This window comes from Trypanosoma cruzi, genomic scaffold (assembly GCF_000209065.1).
Source record: "Trypanosoma cruzi strain CL Brener 1047053516697 genomic scaffold, whole genome shotgun sequence".
NCBI lineage: Eukaryota > Euglenozoa > Kinetoplastea > Trypanosomatida > Trypanosomatidae > Trypanosoma > Trypanosoma cruzi.
In genome coordinates this window covers 211,038-235,246 of record NW_001849550.1, presented here as the reverse complement: position 1 = coordinate 235,246, position 24,209 = coordinate 211,038, and the positions used below count along the sequence as shown (strand labels likewise).

Sequence of the window (24,209 nt, the reverse complement as noted above, 5' to 3'; positions counted from 1 at the left end):
GTCGCCTGAGAGATGCTCGTGGTGGTGGTGGTGGGGCGGCAGTCCACATATTGCTCCCCCCGCGCCTCAAATAACCCTAAGGGACGTCGGGGCAAAGCGCTCAACGAGCACTCCGTCCAAGCCCACTGTGCTGACAAACAGGAAGGCGGGAAACCCCCAAAGAAGCGTCCACACAACGCGGAACACCTCCACGGGGAGTCCGTTCATGGCAAAAAGCGACATGTAAATGAGGATAAAAACAACTGAGGTTGCCATGCATAAAAATGACCCACGCGAAGAAGATAATTTTAAAAGAGGCAAATGTCCACTTTTTTGAAGAACAAACGAGCGAAAAATGGGCCACAAAAAGTGTGTGAACAACAATACATGAAGGAAAACCTCCGACACACGGATGCATTCATCCAATATATTGTTGCTGTCGGCCGTGCCAGATAACTTCTTATTTTTCCACGCAAAAGTGGGCTGAACGTTGAGGGCATGCAACAAGGCATAGACGGCCACAGGGGCAGAGGCATCGGCACTCGCGGTAGGCTGGGGTGTGTTGGCTGCAGCATTCTCCACAAGAACACGTAATGGCATCATCAATAATATAAAAGCAAGCCACACAATCGTACGTTGATACAACTCTAAAAATACAGTACTAGTCGCCGCGGTAACGGGGTATACCAGCATGAAAAAGCAGTACCACATATTTACTCCTGGCCGAATATGACGTAATAAGTGGATTTTATAAAGATGGCATGACCCCAGCACCGTCCAAATAAGTAAACTCAACCGCAACAAACCGCAAATCAGATAATAAACCAATAATCCTACCCATGACCCGAGGAGTGCTGGACCAAGCCAAGCAACAAAAGACGACGGCAAATGGCTGCATCTTGCTTCAGAAATGCATGCAATATCGTCGGCGACCCACGGCAGACCGCATATGGAGGAACAGGGCAAAAAAAAGCAGCGAATCTGCACAAAAAAAATCCGGCTACAAATACCTATGAAAAGAGAACCAATCACCGCGCCGCCCATCGTTGGTATCCCTCGCGGCAGTGCCACTTGATGCCCCCAGCAAAAACACGAAATACGGTGATTAGATATAAAACGTTGTTTGGCCATTGGAGGAAAAACAGTTGGGTAGATGGCGGAGAGCACCAATGCGGTGTAAAAAGATAATGCGGCAACAGGGAGTGTGTGGCTCGTTACACTCTTATTTGCCCACCACAAGGGCGCAGTGACGCCACCAGAAAAGCTGGCCAGTGGATTGCGGGCGTGAATTGGTGTGTGCCTTAATCCAGTAATCTTTTTCGCAATGATATTCGCAACAAATTCGAGAACACAATAGTCTCGCACAATATCCGTATGTGATAACGACTTTCCACAAACAGTTGGATCCTCTGTACGGAACATTGTATGTGGGAACCGGTTCTCATCTAGTCCAGCAAGATTTGTCAACCACTGCTCCACCTGAAGGTCCAATGAACCTGAGGTGAGAGAGTAGAAATGTGGTGCTCGATGCCACGACTTCTTTAAAGCCAAGTCCCGATCAGACGGCTGCCACAGATTAGTGTAGATCCTAAACATGGCAGCATCCATAAAGATGGGAGGATAACGATGTGGTGTATTGAGTGTGATGACGCCTTCCAAAAAAATAGAGGTCCCAGAATTCCGCATCATCTCCACTGCCAGACGCGCAACCACGCCACCCATTGAGTGACCAACAATCCACACGCCAGTCCCACCGTCTTGTTTTTCAAGATGATCCGTGGATTTCGCCATTTCCTCCCCCTGGAACTCCATGGCACTCGTAATATTTTTGGACTCACTTCCCCATCGCCTTAATCCCAAGGTGTGTGCGACAAAAGCCGCCTGTTGCTGAAGGAGCTTACCACGGTGAATGTTCGCTTGCTGCAGGAAGTCAAAGGTATACACTTCACTCGTTACGCTGATCAATCGAGACACAACACACCCCAGTTGAGAGGCCTCATCGTATGCCCCCAAATTTCCGTGTATAAAAAACACAAGCAACTTACTCGATGTGATCGCAGGCGCTTTTTTTCCTGCAGAAGCCAAATTTCTTTCACAAGTACAGAATAGACGATATAACGCGTAAGGCCACGCAGCTTCTTCTCCGTTTCTCTCGGTTTCTTCGTCCCGGACGGGGTACACGCGCTCGTAGTTGAGCCAATAGTTCCCTACCACCGAAGAAATACTGAGCGCGCGGTTTTTCTTTATCAACTCTCTTGACGCAATCTGAAACAGCAGCATGGATCCCGCAAAAATTACCGCCGCCACCGCCGCTAGCCAAACAAAGGCCCTCACCACTCTTTTTGTTAACGCCACCGCTCCATCGTGTCCTTCTTCCAACCTCACATAATGAGCGGCACCATCGTGCGATTCCTCTAATCCCATGAAAGGAACGGCGACAGCGCCGCCATGGGTGTGTTTGTGCCCCTTATGCTCGCCAAATTCTGAAAGCGCAAAGACCATTTCGCCGAATCACCCCTTGCCAAATAAGAAACCAAAAAGAATAATAATGATAATAATAATAATAACAATAATAAATATATATGTTATTGTAGCAGCTGCCGTTTTGCCCGTCGTCACGTGCGTCAACAACAGCGTCTTTTCCGCCAATCGAGCATTCGAGTTTGTTTGTTTTTTCATGTGGAGACAAAAACAAACGCATTGTTGTCACCCCACCGCACTCAAAGGAAGCAAAAATACTACCACGTGTTTTTGTTGTTGTTGTGGAACGCAAACATATCTTTTTTTTTTCTTTTTGTTTTAAATCCACTCTTGACTCCTTGACAAGAGGGGGAAAAAAAAACGCTCCTCTTTTCAGCTGTTTCTCTCCATTCCTACCTCTTTCCCTTCCCTCTTGACAGCCCCGACTCCCTTCCAAGCGTTGAGGAACGCCCAACAAAGGGAGGGGGCGCAACCGAGAAAAAAAAAAGGAGCGATTGCTTAAATACACCGTTTTCTCTTTTCATATTTCTTCCTTTTGCGTTTGTTTACCCCCCATAAAAGCCATCATTCTTGCCATGGTGCTTCACTCACCAAAAGCAAAAACACACGAAAAAAAAAACACAAGAGGATTCCTCACGTTCCATACACTCTGGCAAGTACCTTTCTTGCCGCACTTATAAGGCCCGAGAACCATGTTGACCGACTGGCTTCTATCCTACTGAAGGCATCAGCTGTAACGCCACCCTCAATCCTTGTGGCACCGCAACAATATAGATATGAATGCTCCAGCCGCACATCAAAATGTTGTCTCCTCCCTAAATATGATCCCGTCTCTGATTCGGCAAGTTCCAATGCTTCTTCTGTAACACAAGAACCTTTCTTACACTGCAATGGGGGCACACCGGCTTCACGTGTCGAGATGTGTCGCCTCCTCGGCCCTTCTTCAGTAGGACAATTCCCCCGAAAAAGTTCATTCTGGACACCCTCCAAGACAAGTGGAGCGTGATCCACAATACCGTCATCGTGTGGCTGGAGGCATTTTACATCTTGCGGTAACGTATCTGACCGTGTTTCCTCAGCACGGGCATGGGACAGCAGCGGAACGCCCAACGGCACCGCCACACGTCGTTCGATGGGAGTGTTTTCCAGAGCCAGGCAAGTCGGTACGGCCGTTTTTGGCATACTGGTGTCCCCTTGTTTGGCACTTTTTGGTACGATGGCCCCTTCATTACCACCACCACCATCGCGACGCCTCCTGTGAGGGAGAATCAACACCTCGTCACCCTTTCCTATTTCACACTCCTCGTCATTTCTTGACGAGATCCCAAGCCATCGTTCACCCGCAGAGAAAGATGTTCCACTAGTTTCATTGTTTACCAAATTCAGTGGAAAAAGTAGGGACTCAACAAATGTCAAAGTTGCACTCCTGGCCACAATCACCTCCTTGTGTGTGGAATAGCCCCGACACTTCCTGAGGTGGACCGTTGCACTCTCCACTCGCATCGCCGGACCAAAAACTGCGCTCACAAACCGACTCTCTACGGCCCGAAAGGTGCTACCCCCACTGAGTATCACGGCGTCAGCACCAGCAAAAAAACAACATACAGCGTCAATAGTTGACCCTCCAGAAGCCACAAGTTTACGTAAATTCACATTTTCTGTGGTCAAAGAGGACGCCCGAGTCAGGTACACACGCAGAGGTACAATTTCACCAACCGATAAAACGCTCCGCCCTTTTTTTAAACTTCGATAAAGGAACTCATATTCTGTTGGGACATTGTGGTTTTCCAAAAGAGAAATGGCATCATCACCACCTTCGACAGATGATCTGGGAGAAAAATGCGTCCTCGCTTGAGATGCTTCAAGTGGATTATCCGCCGCTGCACCACGGATAGTTGAAGCACTACCGCTAATAAGTGCTGCCTCCGAAAATCCATGTATGTCACCTTTTGCGCCCTGCAGCAAAACGACACCGTACCAAGTTGTCTTTTTACGAGAAATATCGCTGCCATGAGTGTTGCTAGGCAGCAATACGCTACCATGAGAACTCATAGATCCTTCAAAACTCCCCAGACTACCTGTCCCAGCCGCAGTTAACCTCTGAAAAAGAACATTTCGCAACTGCACTGTGGCCCTGCAACCCTCCGCAACAATCACAGAATTTGCTATACTCTCTCCACCACCGCCATCCTCTTCCAAAACGCGATGATGCTCCTCAAGGAGAACAAGACAGCAATCCATCACTAGCGTCCCATTCAATGTAACATAAATGAGAAAATTTGACTTCGGCAAGGAAGGGTTTAAAGGCGTTTTTTCTACAAAAAACTCGGACCCATAGGGTAAGAGAGGTGCAGAGGATGATGACGATGATGATAGTAATGGCAACGACGGTTGAATTGTTTCAAATTGTTCACTGTCCACATCTGTCGTAGGGTGAAGAATAACGTGCTCCAGAAAACACTTTCCTTCAATCCGTATTCTTCCCTGAAGAATGCCGCCTGCCGATGGGATAGGAGATTGACGATTCACCCGTGAAACTCCGCCACGGTGAACAATTAGTGCATAATGTCTAACATCTCGGGCGCAGCAGTTTGAGAGATACATTTGAGATCCTGAAAGGGCATTAAAGGCAATATTGCAAAACTCCGCGGTACATTGGTGAAGATACACGTTCGCACCATCACCACAACTCACAGCACATTGAGCACCACCTCCAAAAAAGGCATTGTGAATAACGGCGTTACCCTTATCAATAGCAAAACATGAAGGAAAGAGCCCGGAAGGACTTGCCGAGGGTCCTGTGAGGTTTAGCTCTGGTGGCAACTGCTGTCCCGCATGATCCTTACGAACCTTGATGTCCAGCATGCTATCTGTCAAAGTGTCCAACCTAGCGCCATCATAAACGTACAGTCCAATTCGAGAAAAGCCACTGAGCTTCACATGACCTTCAATGTGAACAATACCATTGCGATTCTCAATACTGTACATGCGAGCTGTATAACTGCCTCGGCGCACTGTGCATGTCCCATGGCTGAGGACAAACACGCCCACATGATTGCTATTGGTGCTACACCGTGACAATCGACACTTGGCGCTATCAACTGTAAAGCCATTTACAATATGTTTTGCTGTGCAATGGGAGGCCTCCAATTCTGTGTCAGGACCAATCGCAGCGTACCCAAAAGTCACGTGCCGTACCTCACATCCAATAGCGAGACAGCGACTTCCTGACCAGGCCTTCACACCACAGTTCTTTTGGGAGCTATACGCCAGAGAAGTTCCAGGCATTTCATCGTGTGGTGAATTTGCCTTGGTGGTATTTCCTATTTTGGCTCGATTCAAGCCTCCCTCACTTCCATCAAGAGCAGCAGCGGCAGCCCCCGAGGAGAAGGCGGGATTCGAACAATCCCTCCCAGAAGGGGAAAAATGACGACAAGAAATGTCACCAATGTTGGTTTCTGTAGAACCAGAAGTACTGATGTCCACGGTACACTTCTCAAGACGAAGACACCCACCATTGTAACATGTAAACCCACTGTCAAGACTACGCTGTACTGTAACCCCAATGCAAATTGTATCACTTGACCGGCTTTCCAGTCCATGTAAATGACCTTTCAAAACACAAGAAAGCCAACCTTCCTTACACTTGGGAGCATTCAAGTTGTCCATCCGCAGTGTGGATCGATTGAGAGCAAAAACACCAACGTGCTCCGTATTAGCACCGCAGTGATGCAAGGTGCAATGAGCATCGTCTACGGTGAATCCATTCGTCCCACCCACCGCCATGCACTCCTCAAAACGAACAACGGTTCCCTGAATAGCTGCAAAGCCAAAAGAATAATCCGCCACCAAACAACGCTGCACATTGGCTCGGCTGTTCACAATCTTCACTCCACATGGCTGCTGTGGCGATGCCAGTGTTTTCCAGACAATAACATCTGTGAGTGTAAGAACACCCTGGTCGTAGACATAGATGGAAGTCTCTTGTGCGTCCACAAGGAGCAAACCCTTTGCCACCATCGAGGCGTCTCGAACCTCCAGACTAAACAGACCACCCCTAAAGGAAAGAGGGAAAATTGACGCACTTGCTGTGATTGCCGTTGCTGTTTCTCCAGAAAACATGTGAGACATGAACAATTTCCTATTCATGTCAGCCAAAGCAGAGATCCCAACATTGGGGTGATCCATCTTTTCCTCGTCGCCCACTGCGGCTGCAGGTGACCTTTGTAAAACGATGGGGCAGCTGGAAACGGACGAAAAAGAACTGCTTGTCTCCGCATCTTCCTCGCCCAAGTGTGTCTCCACAAAAGAAAATTTTCGTTGCCGCTCCACGTTTTCGCGTGACTTCAGTAAAAGGCGACAACGTTCGTCAAACGAAAGTACATGGTCATCTTCGTTCATGATGTTGCATTTCGCCTTATTTAGCACAAATACCCCCACGTGGTTGCTGCGGGCAGAGCTGTTTTCAATTGTCACGGAGGAGGCATCAATGGTGTAGCCGTTCACAACATGTTCTGCGTGGCACCCAAAAAAGTGTGAAACGGAATGGGCAATCACGGAAAACCCAAAGTACAGGTACTCCGCCACGCAATGACGGGCGGTGACAAGGCCTCCCAACTCAACATTAAGCCCCGTTGGACGATTCAAATCTGAGACTTGCAACTCCACGCAATCTGCACCATAAAAACGAGTGTTGGAAAAAAAGGCATGACAACCAAGTATACTAACCGCGCTGCTGTATCCTGCCATAATACTGCAGTCGGCAATATCTACGGAGGCATCTTGTTCTGCAAATATTGTCTTTTCAGTGCCATATGGCATGATATGGCAGCCGCCATGTATGCGCAACGTCCCACTGTTAGAAATCAGGATAAATGCCTGTAACAAAAACGGTGCAGCTGCGCAGACAGGAACAGATTCCCCACCCTCCGTAAACGTGTATTCCCTGCGTCGCACTGTAGTACCATCCCGTATTTCCAAGGTGGAGGCATCAAGGACAAGAATCCCTTCTCGACGCGTTTCTGCACTGTCCACGCACACGCGACACTGTGAAATTTCCACACGCCCCTCACCTTCTGAGGAAAAGTGGCCAATGAACTTGCAGTCGTGCATTTCAAGAGTTCCAAGCACAACGATCGCACCGTACACCGTGAGGTGTTCCAGTCGAAGTGTGCATCCCGCCGGAATGGTGCAAGGAGCCTCCGGCCTCCGGCCTTCTTGTGCATTCGAAAGAGTATTGCTATCACCGGTGTCCATTACGGCCTCACCCTCGAGAAATAAAACAACTTTTCTGCGTTCCTTACTTCGTTCAATCCCCATACAGGTAGATCCTTTTTCCTTGCCTCGATGTTTACTATGATAGTGCGGCTTGTTTTCCTGCTCCGCATCATCGGCACTAATGGCAGGCGTGAGAAATGACTGGCGACTGACAAACTTTTTTCCGTCCTCACCTTTCCATTTATGAGGTACATCACTGTGATGAGCCGTTAAACTACATTCGCCGACTGCCTGCGTTGTATCGGATGCTATATCAATCCCACTTTTTGGGATTGTTGTTGTTGTTAATTTTTCGTCGTTCTTTTCCCAGCCATAAGGGCTTATTTTCATTGTGTAGTTCAGGATCGGATTGCCAGCAGTGGGTAGTTTGCATTTCACGGAAGGAGCGTCAACACCAATACGAAGGCTTCCATCTAAGGAAGAGTGATACCCAACATCCAACTCAGCATCCACCAATCCACCTGCAAGGAAGAGCTCTTGAAGTTCTTCCTGGGAATGAATGATTGCCTTCACTGTTGCCGCCTTTCCTGCTCCACCGTGGTATGCATACGACGTGGAGAGGGAAATGGAATTCGGCGACGGCGTGCTATTCATAACTGACTTTGCTGCCGGTGAGCCGTGTTGCTGCTGCGGCTGACTATCTTTGCGGGTGCATGCCCGGAAAAGATGCGGGTGGGACTGACGAATGTGTCGGATGCCTAACTCATGTTCTTCCCGCGTGTACGCCGATAAGGAGACGGCAGGTGCAGCAGTGGCCCCTATCCCTTCCGCTGCTAGCAATCGGTTTTGTTGGTTTCCACCGTCCCTTCCACTGTTGAGCTCATCCACCGCTACCCTACTGTCATGGCTAAAGGGGTTCAGTGTGGCGTGCAGAGAGCGGATGAGAAGTGCGATTCCTTCGGCATCCACCGACCACTGCTGCGACATCAGCTCCAGCGAACATATGGCGCCGTGATGAATGAAGGTTGCAATGATCCGTGGGGCAATCACAAAGACAAGCGGCATACGTTGCAGTTCCTCAAAAAAGTAGATGCGTAGTGAAACAAAAAACTCCTTCTTGTTTTCATCCTCGTACTTCAACAAGACGTACCAATTTGTCAAATCGTCCTCATCAATAAGCTCGATTAGCGCGCAGCAGCCCCCCAACACGCTGCTGGTGTTCTTTTTAAAGTACGCAAAAAGGCGCTGCAGGCGCTGCAGGTCTGATGTAAGCATACACGAGGTGGAAACAAACTATGACCGATCGTAGTAATAAAAACACACAATTATGCGCGTGTGTACTTTGCCAAAAGTAGAATAAAAAAAAACAAGGGGAAAAAAAAAGATAATTGAAAACCACTCGCAACTTCAAATGAAATAATAATAAAGAGGAGAAATGTTCGTGGCAGCCGCATCAAGTGAGAACATTTCTGCCGGTATGGCCGCTGAACCGCATGCCAACCTGCGCCGCCCTGACACCATTGAGGTTCAACAGCAAAAATAAATAAATAAAAAGATGAGATGCCGATAACACCAACAACAGCAGCACATTAATGTGGCAAATATCCCCCACGGAAAGAAGAGAAACAAAAACAACAACAAACACGCACACAGATAAAAGCCAAGGCAACAGCAAAAAGTGGTGGAACACCAACCGCTCCCCTCAGTCTGTATGAGTCGAGATTCATATACGTGCGTCTATCTGTTTCCCTTCCTTTTTTCTTTTTCGTTTCTCTTTCCCCCCCTCCCTTCCTTCCTTCCTTCTACAGAAAAAGAAAAAGAAAAAAACCGTAACAGGGCAGCTACATCATCATTCAACGTTTATTCCGTCCACCCGTCGCAGACATCAACCCACTCGACAAAGCCCGAGAAACGCTCCAGCTCTTTGATGCTCATCGGGGCGGTGCTGTTCGCCGTGCCAGCTGCCACGTGTACCGTCTCAAAACGACGCAGTGAGATATCCAAGTATACCCGCACATTTTCATTCACGCCGAAGGGGCAAACTCCGCCCGGAGCGAATCCAACCAACTCCTCAACCTCCTCACGCCTAATCATCACGGGACGACGGGCAAACTTGTTACGGTATTTGTTGTTGTTCACCTTCGCATCACCCGAAACGAGTATGACGATAGGCATACAATCCACGCCCCCCTTCTTCCCCATCAGCGTAAAGCTGAGGCTCTTTGCAATCATTGAAGGACTGCAGGAAAGCCGCTCGGCAGCAAGCTCGGCCGTAGCACAGCTTTCAGGGAACTCGCAGATTTTAGGTATGATGTAATCTGCACCACAGGAGCAAAGATATCGCTTTACTTTCTCCATATTCACTGTCCCGGTTATTTGGATGCACTCCGCCCTCGCGGAGGCCTTGTTTACAAGTGGCACGGGAAAATATGGGAGAGGAAACACCGGTAGCCGAGCAGTCTGAGCCGCGACCCTTGCAAAACACACAAGACAAAACAAAGAGAGGGAGAAAGAGAGAAACGAAAAAAAAGTGATACGAACATTAAACACCAATAAGCGCATTCAGTCCATGCCAATTGTGGCTTGTAAAATCACAAATTAAAATAAATATATGTATTCTTTTATTTGCCAGCACTTTTCATGTTTGCTCTTTTTTTATTTATTTATTTTTTTTGGCGTTGAACGCCGTCTTCCACGACAGCAGTGGCAAGAAGAAACAAGACGCATAACTCACCTCCCTCACCACACAAACCCTGTGCTTGTTTCACTCTTTCGACAGTCACATCTGCTGCTTCAACTGCAACACGACGCGTGAAAATCTCGCAAACACCTCCGATGTGCGAACAGTTTTCTTTTTCTTCTTTTCCCTTCCCTTTTGCTTCCCGCATTGCTGTTGGCGCTCGTGGTGGCGCTCCAACAGACGCTTTTTCTCTGCCTCCACAGCGGAAAGCACACGTGGAGCGAACTGGATGACACTGTCCGTCATGACATACGTCTCTGGCAAGATAACACCGTGTTGGACCAATAGCTCAACAAGACTCATCGTACGCCACTGCCAATGCGGGGCGGCAACCGTTGATTTCCTAATGTCTTGTGGGACCACATGTCGTGCACCGACATGTCGTGTAAAGACGTAAGCAAGTTCAATAATAAGCGGATGATGGGTCTCGTATGGTATGCGCAGTACGGATGAGAGAAGCTTCTCCACTAAGACAGGAGACTCCTGCAGTGCGTAAAGTGACTTCACTCCACCATGTGTGTCGTTTAGCAGTGCCTCGTAAAGGGTTCTTGCCTTCAATTCAACTGCATTTCGCTGAGTCTCTTGGCCCTGCGCGCTGCAATGCTCAAGTGTGGTCGTTAAAATATGATTAAGACTATCAAGTAATACAGGCATGGAGCGAATGTCCATAAAACTTGTCGCAAACACCACGGGTGACGAATGGGAAGAAACACCCGAATTAATGGCCTCCGTTTCGGAGAAATGTCTAACACCCTTATCACCCACAGACTCCAAATGCGGTGAAGCAGAGAGGAGCTGCAAATCTTCATCGTCGGTGTCCATATCCGCAATTGCCATTGCCGTCGATAAATCCACTTCGTGGCCCACGGACGTAGAAATCCAAGAAGAAGCGTCAGCACTTTGCGTGGTGCTGAGAGAAGTTGGGAGGGCCACAGCGTCGGAGCTATGACGTCTACGCTCATCCGCCGAGATGTAACGCTTTCCGCGTTTTTGCATCGCATCAAGTAGTGTCTGCAGAAGCAGGTCTGTGGTCTCAACGTTGCACGTCTTCACTTCACGCCGCCCAAGCAGAAAGACAACCCCAAGATATTGTCCGGAGAACACACGCAAGGCCTCGTGCAGCTGTGGTAGAAGCACCTCGACACAGTCCGCACGGAGCCAACGTATCTTTGCCAACGCCAGTGTCAGGAAGAAAAATGTTGACGGAGATCCCTGTCGTGTGAGGTGGAGAGAGCCGTCACGCACACCTCGCACCAATCCGTCCACCACCACGTTATAAAATGACGCATTAAGGATTGGGTGTTGACGCCTCGTTATCGTCTCCGTCACTTTCCTCCCGTCATGCAATCGGATCTGCGGCCCAAGTCCGTCACCGCCAAGGAGCCGCACAAATTTGGCTTGCCACCGGGCAATCGCATCCAACAGTACGGCAAAGGCACACACGTCAAACTCACGGACACTTTCAGCAGAAGTAACACGAGACGAAGAAATTTTGGAAGAAAAAGCAATGCCTGCTTGGCGCACTGCGTCCCTGGCAATGTGCACCTCAATGTTGTCACGCAGTGTTTCCAAAACAGCATCCGAGTGAAAGACTTTCTGTTGCGCAATGAGATGCAAAAAAGTTGCGCTGCAAAAGGGGCTAAGTGAGGCCGCGCGAGCTGCGAGCCACTGCATAAGCAAATATCCAAACTCTGTCACCCACTCCACACTGATGCCATCATGCCCCAACTCTCGTACCAGCCTGGAGCTCTGCTGCACCTCATCCAAGTTCGTCTTGGCCAACGCACGTAACACGCCCTCCAACAGTCTATCGCTGCGGAATGAAGTAAACGCCACATTATTACCACCCACCTCACCACGTGCTTCTTCATCTGTAATAATAACACTCATCAACGACGTTTCACGCAGTCGACGCCATACTTCCACAAGGCACTGTAGCATCTGACCAACATGCTGCTGCCTGCACTGTTTTTCCAGCGCAAAAGCGAGTTGTGCTCCTGACATGTTACTAAGGCGTTCACTGTATGCTGTCGAGAATGTGACGGCCCCATTGTTAGAATCGTCACGACTACTCCCTAGCCTCAAGCCGCTTGCTTTATCCAATGGTCCCAAATCATTCCCGCCGAGCGTCAACGGTGCACTTTTCATATCGAATGCTGCCCGAACCCGTGCCTCATGCGGGGCGGGAGCGGGTCCTGTTGCCACTGGTGCCCCGTTCGATTCGCTCAACTCCGTAAACGCCTTTGCCAACTCGGAGAGTGACAGGCACCGCACCGAAATGGACACCCCCGCTAACGAATTTGAAAAAAAAAATCCATTGATTCGTGCGGAAGCAACTGCACGCATTTCTCCTTCTTCTACTTTTGGCCCCTCCCTTCCCTCCCTCTCTTCATGCACGGGAGAAATAAAAAAATACAAACGGGCAAGAGGAAACACCCACACAAATTCACAGCAGTTTATTTCTTGTACCATCATACATCTTCGCCGTTGCTAACATACAAAGCTCCATTCCCTCTCGCGCTCTCTTTCTTTTTTTTTTTCTTTTTTTTTGCATTATTTAAAGGGAACTAACGTTACTTTCAATGAACACATATAAACACGCAATTCAGCAAAAAAAAAAAAAAGGAGCGGGTGTAAAACAATGAGTAAAACCCGCTTATTTACATTGCTTCACATAAAAACAAAAAACCAGTCAATGGAAAAAAAAACCCAAAAGATGCCGACCTCAAACATCTTACGCCACACTGCCAGAGATGTCATTGGGTGGAAAACACACCAATAGTCTTATGTTGTCCACTTTTTCGGTGTTTGTAGGCGGCACCGGCACCATCCGCGGGACGGGAATGGTGTTTGCCAAAATCTGCTCAAACCCTGACACCTTCGCCGCTACACCACCCGATGCCGCCACCCCCAAAATATCGCCGGAGTCGATCGGTAATCCTGAAATGGCACTGCCTGATAAATTGCGCCGATTTCCAGAGAGAGAGTTCATCTTTACACTGGGCTTTGGGCTCCCTCCGCCAGTGCTGCGAAACGGGTAGAGAATATCCCTGCCAACAAGCGTCACCCCACTGTCGCTGATACCTACAAAGGTGTTTATAACCTCCCGTAGGTAATTTCTCCTTGTGAAACTAAAGACCTTCTGTCCCAATCGATACGGATCACTGATGACTGGATCATCACCAAGGGTTTTCCGTGATGCAACAATGTCTAGCACAAGACGGCATTTTGGGCCATTGTGAGGGGGAATCCACTGCTTCGCCAGATTCTTCATAACGGCTTCCTCCTCCTCCTCACGTCGCTCACGATGCGCAGCGCGTGGTAGCGCCCCTTTGGAAAAAGTACTTCTCCCGGCACTGCTAGCGGAACAAATGTTCATTTCCTGACGTGGATTGGCAGCCGGAAGCGAGGGTAGCATAGACCCCAGAGTTTTACGCAAGGTTGTATGGCGTGCCACATTATCCGCATGGGAGTACATATGCAATAATGTGTTCGTGGAGAGCGCTGAAGAAAATGAAACAGCAGAACGGAGCGTATGTGCATGCTGCACAAAAGCCGGCATATTTTTCCAGCGTTCGAAAGCATCGTCAAACGCCTTGCGGACGGCAGCCACCATGGAGTCAACAAGTGCAAAGATGTTTCTTTCCGCCTCCAAAGTGGTGTCGCTCCACCTGTACTCGTAGGTTGCATACACACAAAAGAAATTCAACGGATCACACGCCAGACGGTCACGGTGGTTCGGGAACAGAATCACATTATGTCGATTCCTTCTTCTACGAGGTGAGTCATTGGAGAAATCCATATTCTTTGCTTGTGAAAGTGTCGTCGTCATTGTCCCGCCAAATTGGATTGTTGACATGGCGCCTCCCGAAGTTCTTTCGTTCATCTCTCCTTCCTTCTAATATTCGTTTATTTATTTATGAATTGTGTGTGCAGCCAATGGGGCAAGCAACACTTCAAATGACCAACGTAAAGGAGGAAAGGGAGACAAAAAAGCCCAGTCCTCGTTTTACTTATGGGGAATAACGCACCAAATAATAAATAAATAAAGAGAGGAGGAGGGGGGGGGGGGGATTAAAAACCAAAAGGCACAGCGGTAAACACAACAACAACAAACACACACACACAAAAAAAAGACAAGTATGGTGGCAATCCCTTCAAAAAAAAAAAAAAAACTGACCACAGAGACATTTCTCTCTCCTTCCTTTCCGTTTCTGCAAGCCGTTCATATCTTCGATCCTACGGGCATGAAGAAATAAAACGCAAATATCACCGGCGTATGTGAAAAAATAATAAAATAAATAACAAAACAATCCTCACCTGCTTTTGGCCTTTTTTTTTTTTATATATCTCCATCCAGCTAAAAGCTTTTTGCGCTTTTCCGCAAGCTGTTCACATCCTCTTCAGTGAATCCCTCGCGCAAAAGACACGCATAAAATGCTTCCACTTGATCCTTACAGGCATCAACGCCCTTAAGAATAACGCACTCGTCACGCGCTCTTCGCTCTGCGGGGCATGCACAGCATATTTTACAGCCTGGAGGCCCGGCCGACTGTTTCGCCGCCACCTCCTTCCCCGCCGCCATTGTTATTGGTTATATGGAGTTTTATATGAGACTGGAATAGGCCTTGAACAAGCTGACAATTAGTCCACAAAACTAAAAAAAGGAGAAAAAAAGCTTTTAAAAAAGATATCGCAGACACCAAAACCATTCGTTGCCCGACTATGGCACAAACACACACACACAAAGAGAGAGAAAAAAAAAAGGCTGGGATTTTCGTTGAAAAAAAATTCGAAGGCAACGTTGCAGACCCACATGTGCGAAACACTTATTTATTTGCAAATGAAAGACTCCGGCTGCCCCCATTCCCTTCTTGCTTTTTTTTTTAATTTGGTTCGCTTTTCCCCCTCATCCTCCTCCATCTCCACCCGGCACACACACACACAGAGAAAGAAACAAAGTGGCCTAAAGAAGTCAAAAGGAAAAGTTCTTTTTTTCTTTTTCTTTCCAAACCTGGGTCCCTTCGGGCAACCGTATTGTTGATGAGACGCCTCCAACCGCACGATGGCCCTCCGCCCACATCGCCGTCATCATGGAGAGCCGTCGGCCGAGCGGCCATCTTCGAGCACCTCCTTCGCCATACCGAGTTCGTCTAGAACGTACTGGTTGAAGCCGTTGCCGGCAATATTCGGTAAAAATCCCTCAAACACACCGCGGTCAACTTCCGTGCAGACAAAACACACCGCCTCAATCTTATTTTGGCGCCGGAAATCAAAAATGTGATTTGCATCGGCTTCCATTTGCATCGACACCGGTATAAAACGCTCCACCCGGAAAAACTCCACGGGAGGGCATAAAGATGTGTTGCCAGTCGTCTTTTCCTCCTGCTCCTCGTTACATATTTTCGTTTTCTCCCCTGCTTCCGCCCCGCTGCTACTGCTCAGGTCACGGCCAGACATTTTCGCTCCATCACTGCCAGCCACGTGAGACTCCCACTCACTGCTCAGCTGCACTGCAAAGATGCGCACAAGCACCGGCACCCCAACCTTTTTGGCGGCAGGAAGGACCGTGTTGTAAAAGACGCGTGGCTCGACACTTGAAGCGTCCAGGAGAATTGCAAGCCTTCTCCGCGGATCGCTCAGATCCGTTAAAATAGGCGGGAAACGATCCTTCACAGGGCCGTTATGACCGTGAGTGCTGCTCTTGGGGCCCCCACCTCGCTGGTGGCGCCAAGGCTTTGCTCTTCCCTCATTCCGTGTTTGGTTTTCCCCCGTCACGTCATGCGGAACGGTGATATCATTCAAAAGAGGGCGACTTGTGGCAAAGTGGGCGGCGGTCCACCGCGGCGTGCGTCTTATCGACAGAACAGATTTTGCCACAACACGTCGCATAAAAGTTACTTTCGCCCACACAATAACCGCAACAAAATCACACAAAGACGGTAAAGCCGAAACTTCTATAGAAAATTTCAACGCGTGGCGCAAAATAATAAAAAATAAAAATAAAAAAGAAGTAACGGAAAAGATAAAACACATATTTTTTTTTTTCTTTTGATGCGAGTTGGCATGACACCACTACAGGCCGCATCAGCAACAATAACAAGAGTAAGAGGCAATAAAACAGACGCACATACACAAACACCGCAAAAAAAAAAAAAAAAATGCCACGGTGCACTGACCACGCGAGAAGACCAACAAGAAAAAAGAGAAAACAAAACAAAACTGGCGTATGTTCCAGCAATGGCAGATGCGCGTAGGCCTCATCTCCGAAGAGATGTGTCAACCACCCGCACCAGCGCCCCGTCAGATACACCGTAAAATGCAAGGCTCTGCAATTCATTGTCAAGCTCCGTAGCGCGTTCAATTACGGCATCATCACCCGAAAAGAAAGAGACTCGTTGATTCGAAGGGGCTACGCCAAAAACGGCACGTATGAGTGCCTTGAGTTTCCCCACAGTCATCGAACTTGGCACTGTCTTTTTCACGTTCTCAAAGCCATCACAACAAATGTTGAGATGAAGCATCATGTGCGTAATGCCGTCGTGACTCGCCGTCTCACCTTCCCGGTAAATGGCCATAATGACATCCTTGTGCTTTGCTTGCAGAATTTCCAAAAGCGGATAATGCGGTAGCACCCACTCCTCTTGTTTTTCCGACTGCTGCTTCTGCTCCTGCTGCTTGGCGGCTAGTCCACGCTGTACGTAAAAAATTTCCGAGTCCAATCGCTCCTTGGGTCGCACTTGTCCCCGGTTGAGTGTTGTGATGCCTGGCAATGACGCAACAACGTACATGCGACCAAGTGATTCATTCCACTGTGGAAACATGGCGCTGTATGTAATGCGAAAAGTGTGAAGATGTGGACATAATTTTCGTAGCGTTTCAAGCGTACGTGGGTCATTGATGGTTTTGTTGTCGTTCACACAGAGCAACTCCAGGGGCCAAAGGTATGCATACTCGCCACAGCCAGCAGCAGCGGTGGTGATGGAGTTTGTTGCTGTGATGTCATCGTCGTACAAGTTGGTCATGCGGTTTCCCGTTAAAAACAGTCGTGTCAATCGTGGAAATGCCGTTGTCAAAGTCTCATTGAGGCCACTCTCACGACCCCATGACGCCAACTCATTTTGTGCAAGGCTAAGTGTCGTTACGTTAGGAAACCAACAGTCACTTCTATTGCCAGTACTCTCCACATTTGCCTGAATTTGGGGAGTGGATGCTTCCTCCGCTTCCGTCAACAGCTTTAGGCTGCGCACGTTGTTCTTCTCAAGGTGAAGCTCCTCAAGCGCTGGAAGATCCACAAGTACCCGAAGCTGCCAAATGGAGCGCAACCCCACATTGTGAAGCACCAACTTCCGCAGCTGCGCAGACAGCAGTAGTGGTTTTATTGGCGTGACTGTTGTCGAGGCAGCTTCAAAAAGGAGAAGATCCGGATTGTCCGACAGCTGCAAAACTGTGAGCGCGGGAAGATGACAGGCAATTATGCCTATCTCCCGCATGGACAACGATGGATTCTCAGAAATGTCAACTTCCTGCAGGCGGTTTAGCGCCGCCGCCGCCAACTCACCTTCTGCCCGCTCAGCAGCTGTAATGTTCATGCCACGAAGAACGACGTGTACGAGTCGCGTGTGGTCCGCCTGCTTCATCCGCGTTTTCTCCATGCCGACAAGTTCCCACTTCTTGTTGCGCCGGCAACTGGAGTCCCCAACGAGAAGGGCATCCGCGTCGTATAATTCGCTGTCGTCCGGCGAGCCGTAACGACTGCGGATGGCATCCATGAAACTAATGACCGGAGAAACCATCGCGTGCCGCACCTTTTCTCACTAGTTTGTTATTTCGCTTCCTCAGTCTGTTTGAGGCCTCGTGCGGGGTGCACCCCTCGCACACACACACGCACACGAGACAAGAAAAGAAAAAGGAAAAAAAGCGCTGTTCTCCAGCAATGACGCAACTCCCACCATCGCCAACGGCAAAATACCTCCGCGCACACACACACAAAAAAAAAACAATATCCACCGCGCTCGAAGCAAAAAAAAAAAAAAAACAAATAAAATAAAATAAAATAAAATATGGAACAAACGATCACACGGACACGCACAAATAGCAGCAACAAGGAGATTGATGAGTTTATCGTGAACCCCCCAAACCCCTCGCCCTTCCCTTATCTCGTGGTGCATTTGTTCACGCTTTGTACAACTGCTCCTTGCATTTACGTAGCATTTCTCTCGATGACGCCGTTAAAAAGGAATATTGCCGCCATCAGTAAAAGCACACCCCACGGAGCTCACATCCGGTGCCGTATACACGCAAAAACCAAAAGTCAGTGCATACAGAAGCATGCATATATATATATATATATATATGCGTACATACATGGAATAAGAAAGAAAGAAAAAAAAGAGAGAAATAAATATACTCAAATACACACGCACACTCTGAGAGGCATGGGCAGTGTAGCGGGCCTTTTGTTATCGTTTTCCCACACTCCCCTCGTCTTGTTACATTCATGGTGGGTTGTTGATCATCGCGGTGCAAACACCAAATGGCGTCAATAGCAACAAAAAAATTTTTTTCATGGCATAGCAAGATAAGAAACAAGCAAACAACGGCACACACACACGTCAACACAAAACAAAAGCCATTCCACGTATACAAACTCCCGCTAAAAAAAAAAAAAAAAAACGACTTGAAAAACAATGACGGAAGATGATCCACGAAAAGCCAAAAGAAAAAAAAAAACGACAGATAAATGGGAATACATAAATAAAAATCGTTGAGCTCAAATAAATTCATGGTAGAAAAATAAAGGGATACAACAACACGCATGCAAACAAAAAAAAAAAAAAAAAAGCAAAAAAGAAAAAAAAAACAGAGCGTTCCCCTTTTTCCCCGTTCTCCTGGTTGGGGGGGAAGGATCCTTAGATCCGTCATGTTGATATGGAAGAAGAAGAAGCAAAGAGACTTGCCTCAAAAAAATGTGCCCATTTGTCTGCCAAGCTGTCATATTTTTGCCTGTCTTTAATTGGTTGCATGTCCGAATTCCACGGACACAATTACACAAACGATACAAAATCCGCTCGCCTTTATATATCTTTTGCTTCGCTACTCCCTCAAGTTCTCCCTTTCCAGGCCGGTGCACCCCTTTCTGTTCACCCCACTCCTTCATCGACTAACGGACCTTCTTTCAAAAACACCACTTGTCGTTGCTACCGCCGTTGGATGTATTCCCCAGGAGAAAGGCGTTGCCGGCTCTTGAGTCAAATGTGAAGCCCAAGTAGTGCTGCACGCTAGTACCAGCACCACCGTTTCCAGGATGCGAAGAGCTCTCCATTGTGGGAGAATTAGGGCGCTCCTCAACTGAATCGCTATTCGCGCCCGTCCGAGACGTACTGCAAAGGCCTGGGAGTATATTTGTTTCGTGGACCAAAGAGTCACTATTTAAAAATTCCGTTTTCTTTGGTGACCTTGGCGAGACGGTGGCGGTGTACAACATTGGGGAATACACTGAAAGAAGGGATAAGCGGCGGCCCTCCATGTCTTCACTGCATCTCCTGTTATCATATTCGCTGTCAGTCTTGTGGGAATTCTTTTTGGGACTCTTGAACGCAAATGTTTCATATGAAGCACACATAGGGAGCTGCTGAGGAACAGTTGGCGATGCCCTCGCGCTCGCCACCAACTGTCGAGAAAATTTTGTTGCTCTTTTATCTAATAAACTTCGCCTCAATCGCTGTACACTAACGATACTCCTATTTGTCTTAGATGGCCTTTGGGTCGGAATACCTGTTTTACTCTTTAACAACAGTCTTTTTTGTTTTGTACAACTTGGAAAATAATCGTCCACATCGTACGCAATACCATGAAGTGTCCCCTGTGTTTGACCTTTGATATCGTCAAATGCATTCCCAGTGCTGTCTTCATCCTCAGTGGTGACATAAGACGTGTCAGACGATAGGACTTCTCTTGCCCCTAAATTCCCAGTGGATAAATTAAATGAAGGTAAAGCATCCCTTGATTTGGTGGGCGTAGATGTAAATATTTCCGATGGAGCTGTGTACGCTCTACCCAAGTCGGGGTGCAACTCTTGGTGGGCAGCAGTCTGTGACTCTCCTAATTGCAAAGGAAAGCTATGAGAAATGAGGGAAGGTGCCACTTCCGCTAAAACCCCTCCAAGCGTTGCTTCCGGTGTTTTTGCTGTTGCTTTTGCTGCTTCTGCTGAGGTGGAATAAGAGAGGTCCAAGGCCGACAATTTTAGGCGATTAGAGGACTCTTCCATTGGCTCCGTTACAGTTTCTTTTCCAATTTCATTACAACACTCTTTGTTATATGACCTGCCATATGACTTTGCCAGAAAAGACGGATATTTTGCAGGTGACACCTCCAGACTCGAAACTGAGTAGACGCTGAAATTGTCATGGTGTGGAAATGCCAAGCTGCTGACTGTTTCTCCCATAAATAATGGCTCTTCATGTGCGAAAGCCGCATGTTTACTCCCCCTCAATGACTCTACCAAGGAGCTTCGCTGTGAAGCCGAGTGTGGCAAAGTCTCAACATCCTCGTCTTCTTCACTCATTTGATTTTCTTGATGCAACGGATGGCCTCCTTTCTGGGTGACGCTGAGGGGAGAAGCCTGGTGGTCGCCTTCACCTCCGCGTGGATGCAGCGCACCGTGTTTTCTCCGTATCTGTTCCCGCAGAGCACGTTGCTGAGTGACAACACTATCCCCCGTCGCCGTCACGGCATGTGGAAAGTAACGCAGATCGTCCGCCGACAAGAGGCGGGGAACATACAACGATGACACCACTCCCTCCAAAAAGAGCTCGCGCCAGTTGTCCGGCCGCTGGGTCGGGGACTGGGCGAGGAAGCGCGCAGCACCAAGATGCTTTTGAAGCTCCGTTGTGCCCCCATCATCATCTTCCGCATCATGTCCGTCATTTTTCTCACCATTTTCATTTTTCTTCTCATCTTCTGCAAAGTGACCGCCTGAAGAAAAACTGTTTCTCCACTTAGTCGGTACGTAAAAGCCAGAAATGTCGCCGGGATCCACGCGAGCATCATGTTTGTAATATATCTGGGAACAGACATACGGACACGAGAAAAATGGATGTTCGAGCACCGCTGGTCCACTTAAGCGCCGGTCGGTACGGCGCTCCAACAGTGAACAGATAAGGTCTTTTAACAAATCACACGCCTCATCCAACTCTCCCACGGCAAAATTCATAAACAGGGATTGATTTTCAATAGTCATGGAAGATTTTGCGTTCAGTGTTTCACTTCCAAAGGTGCGGCAAAATGCTTCACCCAGCGAACTTCGTGTACCATCGCCAAGTAAATTTTTGCTACCACAAGAGCTGGTATCATGTAGCGCGGAAGCTGCATCTACAGTAAACGTCAATTGTGCGTCCTCAAGGGAACCACTAAATTGTGTCCGTTCTTCCTCTGTCATACTCCCATTTTCCTTGCATTTTTTAATCTGCTCTACTACTCGAACCAAGTATGCTTCGTACCGTTCCTGCAATTGCATTACACGTCTCTCTATTTCCAGCGATGTGAGAAGAAAGTCATCTTGGCAAACTTCTACATCACGCTCGACAATAGACTGCACGACAGCATATTGACTCTCCCCTTCAAAGGGCCGTCGTCCCGTTGCCATTTCAAAAAGGATGCAACCAAAACTCCACCAATCCATGCGGGCATCTTGTGGCTCCCCAAGAAGCATCTCCGGGCTCATGTATGGTGTCGTACCGGTAAAACTATTCGTTCGTTCAGCACCCGATTTCTTCAATTTTGTGCCGCCGTAATACTTCGCGACACCAAAATCGGTAAGCATCAAGTTGCCGTCCCGTGCAATAAGAACATTCTCCGGCTTAAGGTCTCGATAGACAAAGCCGTGATCATGCAGATACTGCAGTACTAACGCAAGCTCAATAGCGTAAAAGGCGACCAAACGAATTGGTGCACGGCTCTGGTCTGGGGCCAATTGTATTGTGCTACTGAAAGAGGAAACGGTTGAAATCAAGTGCTTAGGAGGACAAGAGTGATTCGACGTCGGATCAGACTCGTCTTGCGCGCCGCCTGGAAATGGGCATGCCGTGTCACTGCAAAAGGAAAGCCTCCTCAATTTTTGAACTTTACGACGCATCTCCCGCAGCCATGGTTTCGATTCGAGAAAAAAATACATATCTCCTCCCTGAGCAAATTCAAGAACAAGATATAGATGCGTAAGACTCTGAAATGCCTGATACAACTTCACCAAGTAGGGATGCTTAAGTGACGCAAGCAACTGACGTTCCGTGAAGGTACGCTGCACACAACCCTCTTCTCGCACCTTTCGCTTTGATATCTTCTTTAGCGCAAAGAGCTTCTGAGTTGCTTTGTGCCGTGCCAAAGTAACCTCGGCAAATGCGCCTTTACCAAGATATGCAATGAGCTCATAGCCCTTGAGCGAGCGAGCAGCCGAAGAAGCGCCGTCTCTCTCTTTTTTATTAGCTAAGGTGTCTTGTTTTACTTCCGAAATCCTCTCACTTTGTCCTTGTGCTTCTACACAAGGAGCAAGAAAGGAGGACGCCCTCAGAACACTTTCCCTAAAACCTTCTCCACTTTCTACGGGAGCCGAAGAAGGTGAGTCAACAGCGTTGGCTTCCACGTTGCTATTGGAGTTTGATTCGTGCAATTGGTTTAGCTCCTTCAGCATTTCAACATGTTTGCCTCCAATAACGTCCTCAAGAAACGAAAAGAACTCGCTGTGATCAATTGAGGTAGCATCCAAATCCAAATCGAGATTGTTACCAGCAGCTCGCGTGGAGAGTTCGCCTGCATGTTGGGATGTCGCTGCCGACACCGCCGCCTGCTGGAGACCCTCTCGATTGATTTTTACATTTAAATTGGAGCGTGGCGTCGTCAGCGGACACCCATCACCTGCCAACGATGAGGACCCATCCACGGCAGCAGAGACCTGATGATCTCCTTCGCCCTGGTTCTTGCAATATTCAATACTTTTGTGTCCGGGAGTAAAAAGCCATGCAATGGCACTGTGGAGTTTTTCACGAATACCATTTTTGCTCTTATTTACCATTTTTGTCTCAGACATCCTCTATAAAGGATTATGAAACAAGTAGAACCCTCTGAAAGGCAAAAGCTAACACACAGCAGCTAGTAAAATATGTATATTTTACGCCTCCGTGTGTGTCTTCCGTGGTGAATTGACCGTAGGTAGGGGGTGTAAGGCACCAACACGAGGTATAGCTGGAACAAAAATCAGGAATCCTCTGCAGCAGCTTCCAAATACAAAAACGCTGTGAAATATATGCGTATCCGTATGTATGTATGTATATGTTGGTTTGTATCTTCTTCTCCTGTTATTTTTGTTATTCCCCCCTTCTCCACTCCTTTTTTTTTTTTTTCTTCTTCTTTCCCCCTCCTGGATTATCCGTCGGCGTCGGCCGCTAAAGTGACGGCACGGATACCCAGTTTTTTTTTTTTTTTTTTCCCCACCCCACCCCTCCAAATAAAAAAATAAAAAAATAAAATAAAAATAAAAAAGTAAATATAAATATTTTACAATCTTTCCAAATTCAACGGATTGGTGGATGAGAGAAAGAGGGGGGGAAAAATAAAAATAAAAAAAAAAGCAAAAAAAAAAGCAAAAGAAAACTGTACAAAAATGTACGTTAAATAAAATAAATAGCCACCTATTTCCTAATAATAATAATAACAACACTAAAGGGTCGAAGAAGAGACAGCAAGCACCAAAGAACAATGAAGAGATAAAAAAGGCAGACAGGCGGAAAGAAACAAA

General features: G+C 47.8%; 9 protein-coding genes across 9 annotated transcripts, besides 15 other annotated features; all 9 read right to left on the bottom strand.

The window, feature by feature from the left end:
- Positions 1 to 24,209: part of a sequence feature (heterozygous, non-Esmeraldo-like haplotype) that runs on past both edges of the window.
- Positions 67 to 2,481, bottom strand: Tc00.1047053508153.1040 (hypothetical protein, conserved; the record flags this gene model as incomplete). The annotated part of the gene is made up of 1 exon (XM_817000.1): positions 67 to 2,481. The coding sequence occupies one exon, from the start codon at positions 2,479 to 2,481 to the stop codon at positions 67 to 69; it is 2,415 nt and encodes an 804-aa protein (XP_822093.1).
- Positions 2,521 to 2,555: a microsatellite.
- Positions 3,094 to 8,952, bottom strand: Tc00.1047053508153.1030 (hypothetical protein, conserved; the record flags this gene model as incomplete). The annotated part of the gene is made up of 1 exon (XM_816991.1): positions 3,094 to 8,952. One exon carries the CDS (start codon positions 8,950 to 8,952, stop codon positions 3,094 to 3,096), a length of 5,859 nt encoding a protein of 1,952 aa, XP_822084.1.
- Positions 9,293 to 9,355: a sequence feature (T-rich).
- Positions 9,424 to 9,480: a sequence feature (GA-rich).
- Tc00.1047053508153.1020 (hypothetical protein, conserved) lies at positions 9,538 to 10,239 on the bottom strand (the record flags this gene model as incomplete). The annotated part of the gene is made up of 1 exon (XM_816989.1): positions 9,538 to 10,239. One exon carries the CDS (start codon positions 10,237 to 10,239, stop codon positions 9,538 to 9,540), a length of 702 nt encoding a protein of 233 aa, XP_822082.1.
- Positions 10,328 to 10,351: a sequence feature (AT_rich).
- Positions 10,457 to 12,892, bottom strand: Tc00.1047053508153.1010 (hypothetical protein, conserved; the record flags this gene model as incomplete). The annotated part of the gene is made up of 1 exon (XM_817051.1): positions 10,457 to 12,892. One exon carries the CDS (start codon positions 12,890 to 12,892, stop codon positions 10,457 to 10,459), a length of 2,436 nt encoding a protein of 811 aa, XP_822144.1.
- Positions 12,943 to 12,967: a microsatellite.
- On the bottom strand, positions 13,152 to 14,219 carry Tc00.1047053508153.1000 (hypothetical protein, conserved; the record flags this gene model as incomplete). Its single annotated transcript, XM_817050.1, has 1 exon — positions 13,152 to 14,219. The coding sequence occupies one exon, from the start codon at positions 14,217 to 14,219 to the stop codon at positions 13,152 to 13,154; it is 1,068 nt and encodes a 355-aa protein (XP_822143.1).
- Positions 14,702 to 14,722: a sequence feature (AT_rich).
- Positions 14,778 to 15,002, bottom strand: Tc00.1047053508153.994 (cytochrome c oxidase copper chaperone, putative; the record flags this gene model as incomplete). Its single annotated transcript, XM_817023.1, has 1 exon — positions 14,778 to 15,002. One exon carries the CDS (start codon positions 15,000 to 15,002, stop codon positions 14,778 to 14,780), a length of 225 nt encoding a protein of 74 aa, XP_822116.1.
- Positions 15,509 to 16,309, bottom strand: Tc00.1047053508153.990 (hypothetical protein, conserved; the record flags this gene model as incomplete). Its single annotated transcript, XM_817049.1, has 1 exon — positions 15,509 to 16,309. One exon carries the CDS (start codon positions 16,307 to 16,309, stop codon positions 15,509 to 15,511), a length of 801 nt encoding a protein of 266 aa, XP_822142.1.
- Positions 16,401 to 16,427: a sequence feature (AT_rich).
- Tc00.1047053508153.980 (hypothetical protein, conserved) lies at positions 16,678 to 18,213 on the bottom strand (the record flags this gene model as incomplete). Its single annotated transcript, XM_817048.1, has 1 exon — positions 16,678 to 18,213. One exon carries the CDS (start codon positions 18,211 to 18,213, stop codon positions 16,678 to 16,680), a length of 1,536 nt encoding a protein of 511 aa, XP_822141.1.
- Positions 18,441 to 18,481: a microsatellite.
- Positions 18,753 to 18,786: a microsatellite.
- Positions 19,240 to 19,280: a microsatellite.
- Tc00.1047053508153.970 (serine/threonine protein kinase, putative) lies at positions 19,596 to 23,501 on the bottom strand (the record flags this gene model as incomplete). Its single annotated transcript, XM_817047.1, has 1 exon — positions 19,596 to 23,501. One exon carries the CDS (start codon positions 23,499 to 23,501, stop codon positions 19,596 to 19,598), a length of 3,906 nt encoding a protein of 1,301 aa, XP_822140.1.
- Positions 23,757 to 23,823: a sequence feature (GA-rich).
- Positions 23,923 to 23,966: a microsatellite.
- Positions 24,020 to 24,059: a microsatellite.
- Positions 24,203 to 24,209: part of a microsatellite that runs on past the window's edge.